General features: G+C 53.6%; 1 protein-coding gene across 1 annotated transcript; it reads right to left on the bottom strand.

Annotated features, from left to right (window-relative positions):
- Positions 1–440: 440 nt before the first annotated feature.
- Hr (HR lysine demethylase and nuclear receptor corepressor) lies at positions 441–17,973 on the bottom strand. The gene is made up of 19 exons (XM_041670651.1): positions 17,841–17,973; positions 15,990–16,639; positions 14,503–15,289; positions 13,122–13,272; positions 12,837–13,024; positions 11,022–11,186; positions 9,530–9,619; positions 9,267–9,382; positions 7,763–7,844; positions 6,574–6,737; positions 6,220–6,456; positions 5,836–6,001; positions 5,558–5,627; positions 5,180–5,310; positions 4,935–5,054; positions 4,717–4,832; positions 2,439–2,603; positions 1,914–2,042; positions 441–1,690 (listed from the first exon to the last, which is right to left on the bottom strand). The coding sequence occupies exons 2-19, from the start codon at positions 16,599–16,601 to the stop codon at positions 1,628–1,630; spliced, it is 3,552 nt and encodes a 1,183-aa protein (XP_041526585.1). The 5' UTR covers positions 16,602–16,639; positions 17,841–17,973; the 3' UTR covers positions 441–1,627.
- Positions 17,974–18,777: the final 804 nt, after the last annotated feature.

Here is an 18,777-nt window from a genome sequence, read left to right as displayed (position 1 = left end):
AGCATCAGGGATTAGATGAGATGGTCTAGATGAAATTAAAAAGGACACAGTAAAACATGGCTGTTCTCTAGAGTTCCCCACTCCTTTGAATCAAAAAAGAAAAGAAAGGAAGGAAGGAAGAAAGAAAAGAAAATGGAAAAAGCCTAACTTTTTTTTTTCTTAGATGGGATCTCATGAAATCTTAAGTTGGTCTCAGAATCCCAATATAGCCAAGGCTGGCCTTGAACTTCTGATCCTCTTGCATCTCCATCTCCCCTAGTACTGGATTTACAGGTGTGTTCCATCACACCCAGCTATAACATAGCTTAAAAGAAAGAAAACAAGATTCCCTGAAGAAAATGCTAGAAGGAAACACAGCAAAATCTAGCATCGCTTGCGTCAGGCAAGAGAGGATTGTGGGTGACTTGTTGTTTTCTAAATTCTCCGAACAGATGTTATATTTATAATAAAAATGTTTATTTAATTAAAAAAAATCCCCAAACCACAGCAGGAACAGTTAAGTATAACAAGAGCTGGCGCATTTGTGCGGTTGAGATACACAGGGGAAAGAGGTAGAGAGCAAAGCGTTACCAAAAGGGCCATGGGGTTGGGGGTCAGCTGTCTGAGGCAGTGAAGCTCTGTCTCTGGGGGACCTGGACACCAAGAGTAGCTGGGCTGAGCAAGGGCTCTCCTGTCTCTCCAGGTCAGAGCACACAGGATAGGTGGGACAGAGGCAGGGGGATATGAATTCTCCACAGGCTGATGCCACCCAGGGAGGCCTTCTCAGTGCTGTACCCTAGAACTCTGACTTTCCCGGTGTCCGTCAGGAACATCTTCAGTCCCCAGAGAGCTCCAGGGGTCCAGACCTCCCAAAGATCTGGCAGTGGTATTTGAGGTCTCTATCACTAGGTCCCCTGTCCCTATTCACTCTGCCCACTGGCCTCTGCTCCAGAGCAGATTTCTGGGTTTGCCTTCTCTCCCCAGCCCCTGTGGCCGGCAGAGTCAGGTCAGTCTACGCTGGCAGCAGTCACCAAACGATGGATTTTAATACAGACTGGAAAGCAGAGAGGTAGAAGCAGGGCCACAGTGGCACTGCCCATGTCATGGCCTCCAGCCAGCCTGGGCCATTAAAGGAGGCCATCTCCTTACCCGTTCCACAGTTCTTCCGCAAGGGGAAGAAGAGTTCTATGCCTCCCCCGCCCCCATCTAGCAGACCTAGAGTCGGAAGGGCTGTCCAGGAGCTTCATGTGGATGAAGGCAAGCTCTAGCGTAGCTGGGGGCCCAGGGACAACACAGGACGAGGCAACAGAAGGAAGTGTTGATTAAGCCGAAACAATTCCCGAGCTTCCCCAAGAAAGGGTGTTCATCCCCTGGGGTGGAGTACAGGGGTTCGAAGGAGTCATTTACCCCCAGTATGAACCTAATACCAAGGAGAGGGAGGCCACGATGGAGCAGGTGCACACTTCAATGGCACTACAGCTGATCCCTTTAGGGCCAGGGCCCAGGTGAGGAACAAGGTTCTGATTAAAAGTGGTATCGGTGGAATGGACCACACCCTCTAAGTTCCCCCATACCATTCCTTGTTGAAATTATGCACAGCCTGAGCACTCGGTTACATGCCCACCACCCCTCCAGGTACCAGGATCCCCTATTTAGCTTCCTGTAATGTCCCCACAGCCACCTTCACTGCTTGGAACACAGCCCGATCCATCTAGAAAAAAGAAGAAGAAATGACACAGAATTTTCAATCCTGTTCCAGCTCCTACCCTCCTGTTCCGCTCCTCGCCCTTCTCAAGGACACCTTTATCCGACACAGGCTAGCAGCCCGCTCAGTTCAGATAGATCTGCCCTGCTTACTGAGGCTGTGCCTCGAGGAGACTAGGACAGTGGCACACTCACCTGGGCCGAGGAGACTAGGACAGTGGCACACTCACCTGGGCATAAAGCATACGGTGGTCAGGGGGCAGGCTGGTTCCCTGGTGGCAGAGCTGAGCAGAGAGGGCAGAGGTCTCAGGAGACAGAAAATGCTGGGTGACGCTGATTGTGCTCACCAGGCCTTGCACCTGTACCATGGGGGACAAGGGCAAGAGGGTAAACTGAGGCTCAAGCCATACTCCCCCCTATTCCTCTGATTATAAAAGTCTATTTCACCCTTCACCACCCAGCTTTCAGGAAGCAGTAGCCATGGTTACAGGACAAGGCATCCCCAACAGCTTGGCCAGAATAAGACCTGAGGGATGCTGGAGTATCAAGTGAAGCTGGCTTAGATCAGATCTGTAGAAAGAGTTCCACAGAGCTTTCCAGATCCTCAGCTTTGCCATCTCCATGGCTTCCTGTCCTGCCTAGCTTTCTGTCAGGTAGAGAATGCTGTGTGATCATGACTCTGATATGGTGCTCTCGCTACTTCTGGTCTTCTGCTAAGTCCCGCCCACCAGGGTGTAGTAGCACCAGGGAAGCACCTGATGGGGTGCCCCAGCAGGCACAAGCACTGCCTCTCCTGGGGCTTGCAGCAGAGTCCAGCAGCTCACACCCCACTCCTCTCTTAGACGCCGCCGCAACCCTGCATCCAAGTAGCAGCTGCCTGGGGCCCCGGGTTCCAAGGTTCCCGCTCCAGCTGGGCACACCTTAAAGAAGAGGACATGAATACCCATGGGAATGAAGGCAGGGATTCAAGAGAGGAAGGGGTGTGGTTTCTCTGGGGGACCAAGTGCAATAGGATGCTGAAGCTGTCTTAAAGGGCAAGCAGAAGAGGAAAGAGGAGGGAGAGAGTGAGGTTGGTAGTAATGGATGGGGTAGGTCCAGGTTAGGCTGGAAGGAGCTTGGGAAAAAGACACTCAAGCTGGGGAGGGGGGATCCAAATCCCTGCTTTTCCTAGGATGTGTCTTTCATAGCCTTTGTGACCCTGGCCTGACCACTTGTTCTCTCAAGTGGTCCCCTTTCTCTGAAACCCAGGAAGATGTCCTGTACAAGCCTCATTCATAACTGTATCAATAAGGAATTCTTAAGTTTTTGTAAACAGCCTGCATTATAAGCCAAATTGTGGAGAAACTGTAGCTTCCTCGGGGAGACGGTCCAGGATCCAGGAAAGGCAGGGCCACACAGAAGTCCTGACTCGCAGTGGGTGGACAGGCTGAGGCCCCTGCAGCAGGCACAGCTATGGGAGCCATCACCAGCCCAGGTGGAGTCAGAGCTCCGGGGGCAGGCAGAGACACACGGAGTCCGGAAGAGGTGCCCAGAGAACACTTGCAGAGGTGAGCACCGGCATTGTGCTCCAACTGGCCACTGGCTAAACCCACCCTATCCAGCTAGGACCTCAGCCATTGTCCCTGGATTGAGAGGGTGATGGCAGGGGTGGGGTGGGGTTGGGAGGCTTGTGAACCACATCCTCTAGAGGAGTCCCTGGGGGATGCCAAAGATTGGTTCCAAAGACTCAAGTCCATCCTGGGACTATGGTAGTAACAGGCTACCCAGTGAGAAAGTGCCCCTCAGACCTCCCCATGAGTCACCCCACTGTCCCATATGGAACTGCCAACCGCCAGCCACACCCAGAGCTGACAAAGTCATCTGTTCATGATGGTGCTCTTGTCAGCTCCCCTCTGTGTGTCACAACATCTGGGTGTGCATCTGCAGATGTGTGTGTGTGTGTTTGTGTGTGTGTGTGTGTGTGTGTGTGTGTTTGTGTGTGCCTGTGGACAGTGCATGGTGGACAACACCAATCGACCCCTGCATGTTTGTGTGTCTCTTAGCAGGGTGGCACTTGGTCTTTTCTCTAGGACAGCTGGGACTCAGCTAGACTTTGAAACCACCAGGTCCGCCTTAATCACTTATTTATTTTACTAAGTATTATTATTTTTGGTGGTGGTTAGTCAGGGGTCTCTAGTAGGCCAGGTTGGCTTCAGACTAACCTTGTGGACGGAGGATAACTCTGAGCTTCTGATCCTCCTGTTTCTACCTCTCAAGTATTGGGATTATAAACATACACCACCATACTTGTCTCATTTATTTTTGAGACAGGGTCTCATTATAGAGATTAGGCTGGTCTCAAACTCATGATTCTCTGTCTCAGAACTACCATATCCCACCTCCTATATCCTTATTAACCCTGGCCTCCCACTGCCCCTGTTCTGGAGTTTCCTGCCCTTTTCTCTCCCTACCTCTACCACCAGGTACCTATCCTGGTAGGCATGTGTGCCCACCTTTCTCCCTCAGCCCTCTTCATGGCTAGTGCCTCTCCTAGAGGTCTCACAGTATGAACTATAGGAAAGGGAGAAGCTGCTTGCCAATCTCTTAGCCCTGGAGCCCAGGTAGGGGAGAGGGACTTCCTGTTCTTAGGAGGAATACAGGGTAGTAACCTAGAGATGGAATAAATGCAAGTTCAGACCCCAGGGTTACCACCAAGTCTCAGTTTTCCCATCCATAAAATGGAAAAGTAGCTGTCCCAGCCTAGCTCAGGAGTGAGGAAAAGAAGAATATCCATTAACCAAGACAATGTCCCAAGGCCCTTAACATAATGCCCATCCTACAGTTATTGTCTCATCTCCCCCATGAGATTCGACTCCCCTGCTAGATCCTCTCCTTTCTCTTAGCCCCACCAGAAAATCAGACTTCTGCACTCTGCACCTGGCTACCTAACTCACCTTCAGGACTAGGGTAAGCTGCGAGATCACAGGAGATGGGAGTGAACCTATCAGTTATGCAGGGACAAGGGGGAGGCTCTGGGGTCCCCTCCCTCCTCACCATCTGGAGAAAGCGACGGATGCGCTGGGCATCCTGGGCCCGGAACACATGCCACACAGTGCTGGTCTGGCTACCTGGAGACCAGACTCCCTCCCCTTCCAGGCCTGAGAGGAAATCTGTAGGAGAAAGAAGGCTAAGGTGAGCCCAGGGTCGGCGGAGGCACACACTGCGGCTGACTGATAGTTGGACTCGTTGGTGTCTCCAGCCCAAACACGTACCTTTCTGTGCTCGGTGCCAGGCAGGCAGCTGTGCCTCGGCGTGTACCAGGATACTGATTAGGTCAGACACCTCTACACATAGGTTCTTGGTCCCCAGGTGTCCACGGTGTGGGCTCACACCTGTGTGGAGGCAGAGTGAGGACAGTAGGGAATTAAATAAGAGACATTTCTCAGCCCCCAAACCTAGGCACAGGTCCTCACGTGCCCTAAGATGTTAGGTAAGGCAGGAGTGGAAGGGCACTCACCATAGGCTGCCCAGAGCTGAGGCTCCAGGGGATGTAGGGTGAGGCCCAGGGGGAGGTAGGAAGCTAGGTTGAGTTTCCCTTGGTGTGCACAGTACTCTGGAAGAGGAAGGCTGGATGCGAGGTTCTCCACCCTGGGGATAGGAGTTGGGAGGGGCAATCATGCATAGTAAGTCCAATTTAGATACCTGAGACCCATAATACCTTCCCACGGCTGGGGTAACATCCAGAGGGCAAAATCCATCCCTCCAGGAATTTCTATCACTCCCCCAAAGAGAGTCCCTCCATCCCCTGATCTAGCTAAACTTCCATTCAGAGGGCCTGGACATTGAGGGTGGGGTTAGGTAGGGAGACAGAGCTAGTCTTTGGTACTGTACATACCTGCTAGCGTCCTTGTCCCCCAGGGTTCGGTGTAACAGGAGGACAGAGCCCTCGTCTAACTTTGGACGTGCTAAGAGAAGAGATGTGTGTCAGGCACCCAAGGTGGAAACTTTTGGCCCAGAGACTCCTTCTTGTCCCCATGGCAGCCATACCTAAGTTCCATTTCTACCTCTAACCCAGCTTCCGGCTTCCTCCAGAACCACTCCAGGGCTCTCATGATACCTGACCCCTCAAGGACACGCTCCCAGCTCCCTCTACCCTGCAACAGGAATACTTACTCTCAGGGTGAGAAAATCCCTCCCAGAATGCTGTGCTGTCCAGGCTTGTGGGCTGGGGAGGCCCTAGGGCAGTCAATGTCTGCACCTGGCCACCGAGTGTCCCAAGAGCTTCCATTCCCCACAGGCTACCTCTCAGTGTCTTCTGGATGCCCGACACTAACACGGGCTGCAGGGAAGAAAAAGGAAGAACACAAGATTGGTGGGGGAGCCTATGGCAACCGGGCCAGGGTGTGTTGTGACAACACCAGAACAGTGGGGGAAGGGCTGGGGAGAGACCAACCTTGCTGCTCCCTCTGAACACCAGGACACCCTGAGCCTGAGAACCAGGACCCTGCGAAGCAGGTGAGGCCATAGCACTGGGAAGGGAGAGGCAGGCCAGCTTACCTGGCCCTGCCGCCAGTGTTCCTGGAAGAGGTGAAAGCCGTGCCGAGGCCTGGGCTCCTGCAGCCACAGCAAAGCCCCAGGAGGAGACAGCCGGGTTCGGACCGGTGACAGGGGCAGGCTCAGGCCCTTGCGTAAGCCTGGTCCTGCTCGAAGGCCCGGCCCTAGGGCTTTCTCTTGGATCTTCCGTTCTACTACCTGCGCGATGATGCTGTCCAGGATGTTGGTGATGCGGTCATCCTGTGGGGAGGCAGGGATAGAGGGGCAGGAAGGCTTAGGACCTACTCAGTCACAGAGGGATGGCCACACAGCCTCTGGTCCTCGGGCCCTTAGACCTCCCTCTGAGCCCTTGCTCACACTGGGCAGAGCTGGGGTGACGGGGGCAAAGGCCATGTGAATCCGCTCATGCCCCAGACAGAGCTTGACAGCCGTAGACGCCAGCAGTTCACAGAGAGAGGGACAAGGAAGGGGTGATCGGCTAGCACGGTCCTCTGCTGGGGTCTCAGTGGAGTCCGGGGTCTCTGTGGAAGAAGAAAATGGTGAGCAACTTTCTGCTTGGCCTTTAGTCTTTACCTCAAAAAGATTCCTCTCACCCCTTGGCCAAGCCTGCTCTCTCCTCAGTAGCACCCCAACTTTACTCTGCTCTGTCTGGGTATCATCCCACCACTGCCTTCCTAAAAGAAGTTATAGAGCCTCTAAGAGAGTGGTATAAAATGGAAGTCTTGGCCTGGGAGACAGCTCAGCAGATAAGCACACAGCATTTGTGTGTGAGCACAAGAATCTAAGTTCAGGGGCTAGAGAAATGGCTCAGAGGTTAAGACCAGTGGCTGTTCTTCCAGAGGTCCTGGAAGTTCCCAGAAAACAAGTGGCGGCTCACACCATCTGTAATGGGATCTGATTCCTCCTTCCAGTGTGCCTGAAGACAGGTCACTCATATACATAAAATAAATAAATATTTGGGAAAAAAAGAATATAAGTTCAACTCCCCAACACCCATGGCAAAACAAACAAAAAACAAAAATGGGTGTGGTCACGCCTGCCTCCGTAGTTCTTGGGCTGGAGAGGGGTTGGCTCAGAGACAGGGGAGCACTGCTGAGGTTTGTTGGCCACCAACCTAGTTTCAGGTTCAGAGAGAGACCCTGTCTCGAGGGAGTAAGAGAGAAAGTGACAGAGCAGGACATCCGACATCGTCACACACAATAAATGAACCAGTGCATAAATAAATAATAGTAAATAATAGGAGGTCTTGCTGAAGGAGTCGGGGTACCCGTCTTGAGGTGAGAGATGGAGATTCTTTTTTTTTTTTTTTTTTTTTTTTTGGTTTTTCGAGACAGGGTCTCTCTGTGGTTTTGGAGCCTGTCCTGGAACTAGCTCTTGTAGACCAGGCTGGTCTCGAACTCACAGAGATCCGCGAGATGGAGATTCTTGATCACGAGGAGGGGAGCTTATTGCCAAAGTATTGCCAAGTTTCTTCTGGAGACTTTTCTTTCCCAGACTACCCTCCTGCACTCCCCTCCCCAAAGGCTATGTGGACCCAGCCACTCACCCTCTTTGATGTCCTTGGTCCTATTGGAATCTCCATTGCAGGAAGGTTGTGGAGCTGGGGGAGTTTTCTCTGTTGGTTCTTTCTGTTGAACCCATCAACCACCACCCCAAACCCAAAAAGAGATTTTAAAACTGGCGGACACAACTGAAGTCAATGTCCAAGAATTAACAATGAGTTCTGACAAGTCCTAAAGTTGTTTGCAGCTACATGTAACAGTATGTAGCGCTAATAGAAATGTTACAGTATGTAGCGCTAATAGAAATGTTACAGTATGTAGCGCTAATAGAAATGTTACAGTATGTAGCGCTAATAGAAATGTTACAGTATGTAGCCCCAGTAGAGAAAAGAAAACTGCGATATACTTCTTCATAGAGTTTGTTCTAAACAGTGAGTTAAAAATAAATACAAAGACACATAACTGGGAAAAGTCAAAATAGTAATGGCAACTTAAGAAGTCAGCATTATTTTCTTACTTATACTTGTTTATATTTTCTGACTTTTATATCATGGATATATGGCAGTGTCTGGCATATAAAATGTACCTGTCAGCCAGATGGAGTGGCATACATCTGTAATCTTTGTACTCTGGCGGTCAAGGCAAAGCTCAGCTGACCTGGGATGAAAGACCTTACCTTTGAAAAAGTAAACTCTACACAACAATAAAATGGACCTTTTGCTTTCCCATGCTCAGGATGCAATCCAGGGCTTTAAACATGCCAGGGATGCCCTCTGGCACCTGGCTGCATCCAACTCTTGGTTTTTATAAGACAGTCTCCCTGTGTTAACTAGGCTAACCTCACGCTCATGTTTCTTCTGTTTCTACCTTCTAAGACATGCACAACCGTGCCCAGTTCATAAAATACTCTTATAGGGTCAGCGAGATGGCTCAGCAGGGCACCTGTCAAGCCTGAGTTCAATCACCAGAACCCACACAGGAGAGAGGAAAGAACCAGCTCTCACGACTTGTCCTCTGACCTCCATGTGTGCGCCTTGGCATACACTGTGCCCCCCCATACAAATAAATAAGTAAATATGTTAAAAGCATAAATGCTCGTAATTAACTCTTTCTCAAGTGAATAACTTTTATCACAGAATCACGAAGTTCAAAAAAAAATTTTTTTTCTCAGTGCACATAAAGTGGCTGCCCCGAGTGGGGTGCCAGGGCTACTCAGAAGGTGAGCTGACAATGAACCCGAAAGCACCCATATCTAGGGTGGTGATGGTAAGGTAAAGTAACAAGGGCTGGCCGAGAAGGCAGGACTCTAGGAAGCAGGGAGAGAAGACTTGCGGTAGGGGATGGAGGGAAAAGGTGCAGGCTAAAGTCAACATCAGGATCCTGCTTCCTCGTAAGGTAGGAAATAGCTTATTCCACCAGCTTCTACGTCCTCCTTCATCCCCACCAACAGAGGAAGGTCAACCCCCCACCCCAAGGTCATTCATGTACATGTACACTGCTCAGTACTGGGGTTGGCAGATGGCACTTGGACCATGCCCTGGTTCTTACCTGCTGACCCCCATCCCCTGGGGCCCACACACGGGCATCAACTTGGCAGAAGCAGTGTCCCCGGATGTCAAACTTGGCCCAGACTTGGTGCATCACAGTGCTCAGTTCTGCCAGCGCTGAGTGTGTAGAAGAAGGATAGAGATGGAGCGGCTTGGTCTCACCAACCAGGAGGCCATGTCACCAGGGTCAGGAACAAGGAGACAGTATGACTGTCTCCCTCGGGACCCACCCACTGCATGCCCCACCCTTCCACAATGGCTCACCCTGGCTGGAGATGAACTGGGTCAGAATCAGGGAACAGGCAGCATGCCCAGCCTCCTGGGCACACTCCTGTGTGTGCTGCTCCCGAGAGCCTGTGGGGTAGGAAGAGAGGAGCTGCAGGTCCAGAAAGCAAGGTAACTACAGGTTAAGGTCAAGGAAGAAGGCCAAGTACATGATATTTAAATCAGGAGTTCAGCAAACCAAACAAGTGCTTGCTGGGAAGCTTGGGCATATGAAACAACATAGAATTCTTTGCTTTTGGAATGCAGAGGTTTTGGAATGCATATGCTGGGCTGCTTTGCAGGATCCTAAGGTGGGGGCCTGTGAGATGGCTCAGCAGATAGAGGTGTGTGCAGCCAAGTCTAAGGACCTGAGTTTGAGTCCCAAGACTCACATGGTGGAAGGAGAGAATGGATTCCCCAAAGATGTCCCCTGACTGTCACACACATGCTGTGGCACGGGTATGCATATGTATGTGCATAACACACACACACACACACACAAATAAATAAATAGGTCAATAAATAAATATCTTTAATCGAAGATCCCAGGATAGTCATATAAGAATGTATCTGGTTCTAGAACTATTTTCGCCATGTCTACTGGAGCACTGGGAAACTCCAAGACCAGAGGTGGTTAAATTGAGCCAACGGAGTGAAAACTGAAAGGTTGGAACTGAATCAGAAGACCCGAGTCTAAAATCCTGGCTATAACACTGACTTGCTCTGGGACCTCAGACGGGTCATTGATCCTCTCTGAGTCATTCTTATGTGGAAAATGAAGAGAATCACACCCGTGTCACTGTGCTAACACGGCGGCTGATCCAAGTGAGCCGCATCGAATAGGTGCCTGACCTCTGTGTGCATGCGCATGCATGCACGTATGCATTCGCCTCATCCTTTGAGGCCAGATCATTCAGCCAGGCTGGCTGGCCAATGAGCTCCAGGAATCTGCCTTCCTCTGATCCTTCAGTGCTAGGCCCCCATGCTCAGACTTAATGCAGGATCTGAACTTAGGTCCTCGTGTTTGCTTGGTCAGAACTGAATGAATTCATCCCCTCGGTGCCCAGGTACTCGACTTCTTTAAAGAGTGGGTAAGAAAGGGGCTGGAAGCCAGGCAGAGGTGGTGTACGCCTTTAATCCCAGCACTTGGGAGGCAGAGGCAGGTGAACTCTGTGAGTTCAAGGCCAGCCTGGTCTACAAAGCAAGTTCCAAGACAGCCAGGGCTGTTACACAGAGAAATCCTGTCTCAAAAAATAAAAATATAACAGGAGGGGGGGGGCGTTCAGTGGTTAGGAGCATTTGATCCAGGTCCAGTTCCTAACATGTACGTGGCAATTCACAACTGTCTGTAACTCTGGTTTCAGGGGCTCTGACCCCCCCCTCTTCTGACCTCAACAGGCAGCACACACACACATGGTACACACCCAAACATGCAAACAAAATACTCACACGTATAAAATAAATCTAAAAAAGCCAACCTGCTTTTCCTCACCTGCTTTCTCCTTGGTTTTCCCAGCTCCGGCTATGCGACCACAGGCTACACACAGCCGGTGGCTGCAGCGGGGACATCTCCAGTGGGTGTTGAAGAGCCCATGGTTGCAACGGCTGCAGCAGTGCGGAATGCCTGGGCTGTCCTCTGTCATGGCTGGCCCCTGGCCTGTTGACCACAGAACAGGGTCAGAGGGCTCAAGTACACTGTCCTCTTGGGACGACCACATACAGCAGTGTGTGTCAACCTGTATGTCTGTCACCCCTCTGGGGATCAAACGACCCTTTCACGGGGGTCCCTTGAGACCATGTGCATATCAGATATTTACATTACGATTCATAACAGTAGCAAAGTTATGATGTAGCAACCAAAATAAGTGTATGGCTGGGGGTCCCCACAACGTGAAGAACTGCATCACAGGGTCTCAGCATTAGGAAGGTTGAGCTGTGGCCCTGGAATACAGGAAGTAACACAGGAGAGGCACCGAGCAAATCCTACCGGAGCCACTAGAAGAAGGGAGCTGGGTTCTGTGGCCATTCCTTATGCTTTACTCAACACACTTGTCTGGCAGTAGCTGTCCTCTCCAGCACACTCCCAGGACAGTCGTGGCCAGCCCCACCTCCAGTCTTGCCCCAGGGATTTCCCCCAGTGTGCCTGTATTACTAATCCACACCACTTCCAGCGCATTTTTCCATCCACCTCCCCCACCCCCTGCAGCCCCACTGCTATCAGAAATGGAAAGGCACAGCAGCTACTCGGGTGGTCTTTCCTCTAGGGGACTTAGTGGATTAAAAGAAGAAACCTTGAGAAGCCATGCCTACCCTTACCTAAAGGAATAGATTTTTTTTTTTTTTAAAGAGCCAAGGTTCAGACTTGGTAGGTGGAAAAGGCCCCAGAGAGCACACATTCAAGGCATCCCAAGTGGGCCCAGGAGACTTTCTCAGGAATAGGTCAGAGTTTCTCAGGAACAGGTCTTGCCCTCCCAGAGTTCATATCCCACTCAGGGAGACAACCCACAGGCACGGATGACTACAGGGCTCCTGGCTGGAAAGACCATGGAAAGATGGGGGTGACGTGGCAGGGGAACTTCACAAGTGGCCCCAAAGGGTGAGTAAGTCCTTATCCACTAGGTTGCAAGGGATGATCAGGGCATTCCAGATTGAGGGAACAGCTAGTGCCAAGGCCCCAGGGGACAGACAAGCTTGGTGATCCGGGAAGGGAAGGACGGGTGGCATGTATGCCAGGAATCCAGGTTGGGAGTGGCAGGATCCTCGAGGAGCTGACCTATGACTGAACAAACTAGGGGCTGCTCTCTCTGGAGTAAGACGGGGACACTGGAGACCTCCAAGCAAGGAGTAAATTGTGGGTCCAGGGCTGTGGTTTACAAAGACCATACTATTGCTAGAAAGAGCTACAGAGGGGTGCCCTGGATCTGAGGACCCAGCCGAATGCTGAGTCTCTACCCTCAGCCTGAATCCCATCAGCTCTCTAGGCCCATGAGCCTTATCCCTCTGGAGGCTTTCCCTGCCCTTCACCTCTCCGGAGCGCCATCCCCTTCCAGGCTCTTAAGACGCTTGTACTGGCTATTTCCCTACAAGCCCATTGTTCTCAGAGAAGTTTGAGAACCACGTTTCCAGACTTCTCAGGAGGCTCCCCACCCAGGCCCAGAAACCTCAGAGTTGACTAAGAGTCCAAGTTAGGAATAAGGATAAAGAAGAACGGGGAGCTCTCCTGAGTAGGCCTGGGAACCCCGAAGCTCTGGTAAACATGGCTTGGGAGGGACATGCAGGAGCAGGCCCACAAGGGAGGTCAGCTCACCTTCACGCTGTGCCCAGGCAAGGGCCTCCCGCTCCCTCCTCAGCAGGCGGCAGAGTCGGTCACCCAAACCACTCAGCAGATGCTTGGCCAGGCCCTTGTTGAGGGGAGCTTCTGGGTCTGACCCTCCTCCATCCTCGGAGCTGGCAGAGGAGCCCTCCTCCTCCAACTGCTTCTCTTCCCGAGGCAGCCTGGAGAGGAGATGAGGGAAAAGGGCTTGAGGGGGGAGCCCATGTGGGAGAGTGAGAGGGGGTGTCGCTGGATATGATAGACAGGAGCAACACTCACCTCTGTGATTTCTGGGAGTGGCTGGTCAGAACTCCTGCCTCTCCAGTTGCCTGGCCACAGCTTCGGCACTGAGTGATACCCGCTAAGTGAGCCTGACAAGATATATCCCGAAGCCTGGATTCCTGGATTCTAACCCTGCCATCTTGGGGTCCTGAGGGGACAATACAGCTGCTTTAGGGAGTCTGGTTCCTGAGGCTTGTGTTCAAAGCCCTGAATTAGCACCCACCCTGCCCACATGCAGCCAGTTCAGCCCCTGCTCCCCAGATTTGTGAGGACTAATTCAGAATCCAAAAGAGAACCAGGCAGGTATAAGTTTCATACACACAGGGCTGAACAGTAGCTGGAGCTAGCCCTGACAGGAATGGAGGCTGAGAGGTTGCTGGGCATGTTCAACTCAAAGCTCTGGGCAGCCTGAGCATGGTCCTGGTACACGTCCAGAATCCAGACAGTATAGACTCTGGATAGGTTGACTAAAGGCTCAGTGGCCATGAGACACCCTGAGAAGATGATTCCAATGCGGACGGATGGGCAGATGGAGGGCACCGGAAAATGAGAAGGCCAGAGTTTCAACACAGAACACAGATGCTGTAACCCAAGACAGCAGAGGGGCCAACAACATCCCAGCCCAGACTGAAGCCTGCAAGGGTGCAGACAGACCCACACCAGGTGCAGGGGCCTTGGGGTCAGGCCACAGAGACAATTCTCTGGGTCCAGCAGTCCAGGAGGCCGAGAATGAGGTGAGCCTGCAGAAACCAATCTGGCTCAAGGATTGCTAGAACCTCTGTGAAGGGCACAGCGCAGCAGGAGTCCATGATGCACACAGAAGGTTCCCATGCTGGAAAGTCCAAACTGAGTCTCCAAGAGCAGCTGGCCAAGAGAGGCTGACAGTGGTCCTTCAGGAGAGGTAATGCTCAAACTAGCATTTGTGGTACGAATAATCACAGCATTGATGAGGTGTTGTTTACGAGATGCCACGAGATCTTCAGTGTCCTGATGAGCCATTTAATCCTTTCTGTAGACTTGATAAGGTGGGGACTGTCTTTACTTCCACTATGGATGAGGGAACTAAGGCTTTCATGCAAAGTAACTTTCTTCAGGTCACAGCTACTGATCGGCATATCAGGAAGCAGATCCTATTTTTGGAACCCTTGCTCCAGACCATGCCATTGAATTGCCAACAACAACTCACCAAGAGGCAGGGATGGAAACCACCGGCTAGAAAGCTGTGGTGGCGGCAATACTAAGAACTAGGAGGCTCAGGAAGGTACCCTGCCATCTTAGTATGACCCATCACAAAGACTTATGGACTCCAGTCCCTTGCAAAGGCCCAGCCCTGTTGCCCCTTCTTCAGCAGGACCCCTGCAGCCGGTCACCCTCTTACCTCTCTGCTCCTCTGGTTGCTCTGCCTCCGCCTTGCTTCCTGAGGATGTGTCTGGTACCTCCTGCCAAGCCCTGGCCCCCTGCCTCCCAGTGCCTGGGAAAGGGTGGGATGGGCGTTTGGGAGCTGGGCCCCTTGCTGCTCCCTGAACTTCTGGACTGCCTGCCCTCTTGAGTGCCCGGATCCTAGTAGCTGGACTCTCTTCCTTTCCCGGGCAGCCACCTGGGCACTCAAACTGTTCTGAGTGGCGTGTGAGCCAGGTCTTTTTTAGCTTGGTGTGATGGCTTGGGGGACAGGCCCTGGAGTCAGCCTTGTTCCTTTCTTCACTAGATTCACCTGGCCCACTGGTACCTCCCTCTGGGCTATCCTGGCATTTCCTACAAGGGCCAAGCTCCCCTTCTCTGGCAGGAAGGTGGGATGAGCAACAGTCCCCCAGGGGAGTGGGAGCTCCAGGAGATGGGCATCTTGGTGTGACTGGTGGTTCCAGCTGATACCCAAGGCTATTGCTCCCTGGACCAGACCAAATGTTGCCGAGAGTGTGAACTAGGCCTGGGGGACAAGAGGGCCAGGGGGTTCGAGGAACACTATCTGGGTACCCCAAGAAAAGTGGGCAAAGGTTCTGCTGCCTGCCAGTGCCTGTCTCCCCATCCCTCTGGTGAAGCGAGGGACCTTCTGCCTCACAGGCTCGCTGGAGATGCCCACCAGAGGCCAAGCCCAACAAGCCAGGCTCTGAGGCTGCCAAGGGCTCCTTTGCTGGCCTGAGGATGTTCGGATCCTTGGGGTAAAAGCCCTGAAAAAAGGTGAAAGGGTTAAGTTAATGCTAATGTGGGTCCTCAGCATTGAATAGGGCAAGCAGGACTGACAGCAGCCGAAACTACAGCTATGGGGAGTTAATGGAGAACTTACAGACTGGCGGGGAAGTGGCACCTCCCCAGGTGCTCCCCTACTACCTTGGGATCCCCCTTGATCTTCCTCCAAGCTTTCTTAGATTCCTCTAGTATCTAGAGGCTGAAGGGTAAACGCTTGGCATGGTAAAAAGACATCAGGATCTACTAGAGAATTCTGCTTTGATCCTCATGGGCTTTTGTTTGTTCTGGTTTTGGAGACAGGATCTTTCTCTGTAGTCCAGACTAGCCTGGAACTCACAATCTTTCTGCCTCATAGGCATGCACTATGATGCCCATCTTTGACCTCCAAACACTTAAAAATTCTCATTCTAGGCATGTGGGGTAGCGTGTCAGGAAGGAGTCCCAGAAACAGGCCACGAGGACTGCACATCTCACCCACTCTTTGCCCTCAGGATAAGGGCACACATTCCATCGGCAGTTTCTGCAGCCTGATCCTGGGTGAACTATGGGTGAGTCAATGGCTATGGAGGCCCAAGGGCAGGGCAGGGAAGGGCCGAGGAGCTGGAGCTGCCCAGTGTTTGGGTTTGTCTTCACAGCTAGGGACAACTGAACTCCTTGCACCCATTCCAGTCCATCACTCACCTTGCTGCCGAAGCTGAAGGCAGAGGGCACTTTCGGCTGACCTCCAGAGTATACCCAGGGGTGAGAGGCCAAAGGCCAGTCATATGGACGCTCTGGGGGAAGGCTGGACATTAGGTAGGGCGGCAAGCAGGTGGGGACCCAGAAAGGAGCTCGCTCTAGAATCTTGGTCTCCAGCAAGAAAGGGCAGTGCAAGGGCCGGAAGGCCACGGGGTCACTCTTGGGATGACCACCACTATGCTCAGGTACCAGGGGGCCATAGCGAGGTGGGCACGCTGGTCCACAGAACGCCAGTGGATGGGCCAGCATCGCTTCCTTCCAGAGCAGTCCTTCCTTGCTGCCCAGCCAGCTGGCCTTCCTTTCCCCATTCCGAGGACCCTCGCCCTCCACCAGTGAGAGCGTGTCCTTGGGGCCTCGGGGGAAGCCAGGAGGGAGCCAGGAGTCCGGAGTGCTCAGGACACCCCTCCAGAAGGGAGCAGGTTCTCCTAGACACAGTGCCCCATGGCGCAAGCCATCCTGTGGTGGGGTACCGGGCTCCTGTCCCACAATGCCGTTCTCAGGGGCTGTCTTCTCCCAGGCTGGGGAGTCCTTCAGGAAGCTGGGCATACTCTCCATCACTCTCCTGTCCTCATGGGGCTTTCCCAGGGGGGATCCTGGAGTACAAGGACAAAGCACGAACTCTTTAGGCACATGCCCCACGTTCCTTACCATGGGCACCACCCTGGGAATACCAAAGTGGCTCAAACCAGTAAAGCAAGCGCCAGGCCACAGAAGGGTACAATGCAGCCTTCCACATGTGGCCAAAGGATTCTGCCTCATGGCAGGAAATTGAGACCTTTTCCTAAGTTCTGACCCCTAACTGAAATTGGAGGTACAAATTCAACAGAAGGTTGTCACTTCTGGGGTGAAAGGTTCTACCTTATGGAGCTAGGAATCTGGTTACAAGTCTTGGAAACGGACAAGAAGTATGACTGCAGGGTTAGCTTAGTAGGACTCAAGCGGAGGCCAGTGAGGCTGAATCCTGGCTCTGACCCTGCGTCACCTGCTATGTGGACGTTCAGCGGATCATTTTCTCCTCTGGGCTTCAGTGTACCTGTGCGTAAAAGTGGGACTCGGGGCACAGAAGACTCTTTCTAAACTTCAGTCTGTGGTTTTGGGGGTGCTGCTTTCCCACCCCCATCTCCAGCTCCACCAGGCTTGCGAGACAAGAATGTTCAGGCCTGGCAGGCTGGAGTCACTGGGCAGGGCAGCTAGCCAGGGCTACTGGCTGGTGTTTCTCCCTACACCTGGGCTGCCTGACTCTGCCCCTTCGTGGGCTCTAGTTTCTTGGCATATCCAACAGAGGACCAGGACAACTGCTGGGGGCTAGGATTTCGGCTTCCAAGAGGAGGAATAAACTAGCATGTGAGAAGGTTTCAGACTAGGGTGGGTCGAGCTGCCCAAACCGAACGATAGTGCAGGGCACCGCTGCTAACTGCAGCCCGGAGGGGGGGAGGGAAGGAGGCGGGGAAAGCAGGCTGGGCCCCAGAGACACGCAAGCGAGGGAAAATTGAATGCGAGGGACCAGGATGACAGGTGGCACCAGATCGGTTGCACTCTCCTGGAGCAGTCCCCTTGGCCGGCCCGAGAAAGATCCCAGAAGGATGGATATAAGGGAGCCGGGAGCCGTGGCGGAGGCTCCAGAAATTTTTGGAGCTGTAGCCCGCGGTCCCTTAGTTGGGCATCCTAACTTTTTGATGTTAAGTGAGGTCCATCCTAGAATGCCACCGGCACTTCACCCTCGCCTGCACCTTGGGATGGGCTCATAAATCCCCCATACAAGTACCCCAGAAGGCGCCCTTTCTCGGCGCTTACCTGGGCTTCACAGGCCGGGCGCGGTGTGGGCGGCGGTCGTGCTGGCCGGCGCTGGGCACTCGCTCCCCATGGGCCGGCTTCGGGGCTTTCTCCCTCTTTCTGCTCAGCGCGCTCGCGCTCTCTTTTCCCCCGGGCGTCGGGGGCGCTCTAGGGCCGCAGGTTGGAGGGGTCGGACTCCGGGATTTGCAGGATGCGGCACACGGCACGGATGGGCCGCACCAGCTTCTGGGCCAAGGCTGTGGGTTGCGCCATGGGACGCCGAGACTCCGTGCTGCGCTTTGGGAAGGGTCGAACCGGGGCTAGGGAGCGGGTGTCCCCGGAGGGAGAGAAGGAACCGGGCCGGGGGGAACGCGCGCCCCGGGTCGGAGATGGCTGAGTGGGGGGAAAGGCCGAGGGGCCGGGGAAGGGGGTCGTGCCTGGAAGTGGGGGGCCGATCCCGTGAGCCAGGAGCGAGGCACCAGCGAGGGCGCAGCACCGCGCAGAGCGGCTAATGGAGGGAGAGCGCAGCGGAGAGCGCAGCAGGACCTCTGATCGCCATCGCCAGACGCGCAACTGAGAGTGGGGAAGCTGCTCCGCCGGTTTCCTCCTCCAGCACCCTACGGGAAACAGGAGCCCGTGATTCGGCGGCCCCGCCTGGGCCTGCCCCCTTCTAGCCCCGGGGGCTTCCGCCAACGCCCCGGCGATGCCACCGGCTGCGCACGGGGAGAATGAGCCCTTTGTTCCCCCCTCCCCCCCGCGGCACCCGGGCGCCTGCCGAGAGAGGCTCCCCTGGGGCAGTGTGCCAGCTTCCCAGCCGCCCCACCCTCCCGTGGGCCCGGCCCGGAGCCTGGCAGGCGGGCAGCACCCCCACTATAGGTGCCAAGCCCGGGAACTGGAGCAAAGGGCGGGAGGGGCCGGACCAGGCCACTGTGAGGCGGGGTGCCCCCCGGGGTGCTAG

The sequence above is a fragment of the Microtus oregoni genome, unplaced genomic scaffold, assembly GCF_018167655.1.
Source record: "Microtus oregoni isolate MIOR12 unplaced genomic scaffold, Mior012 000001F_ref0000356, whole genome shotgun sequence".
Taxonomy (NCBI): Eukaryota; Metazoa; Chordata; class Mammalia; order Rodentia; family Cricetidae; genus Microtus; species Microtus oregoni.
Note: the sequence above shows the minus strand (reverse complement) of the source record. Positions and strands in the feature narration are given on the sequence as shown.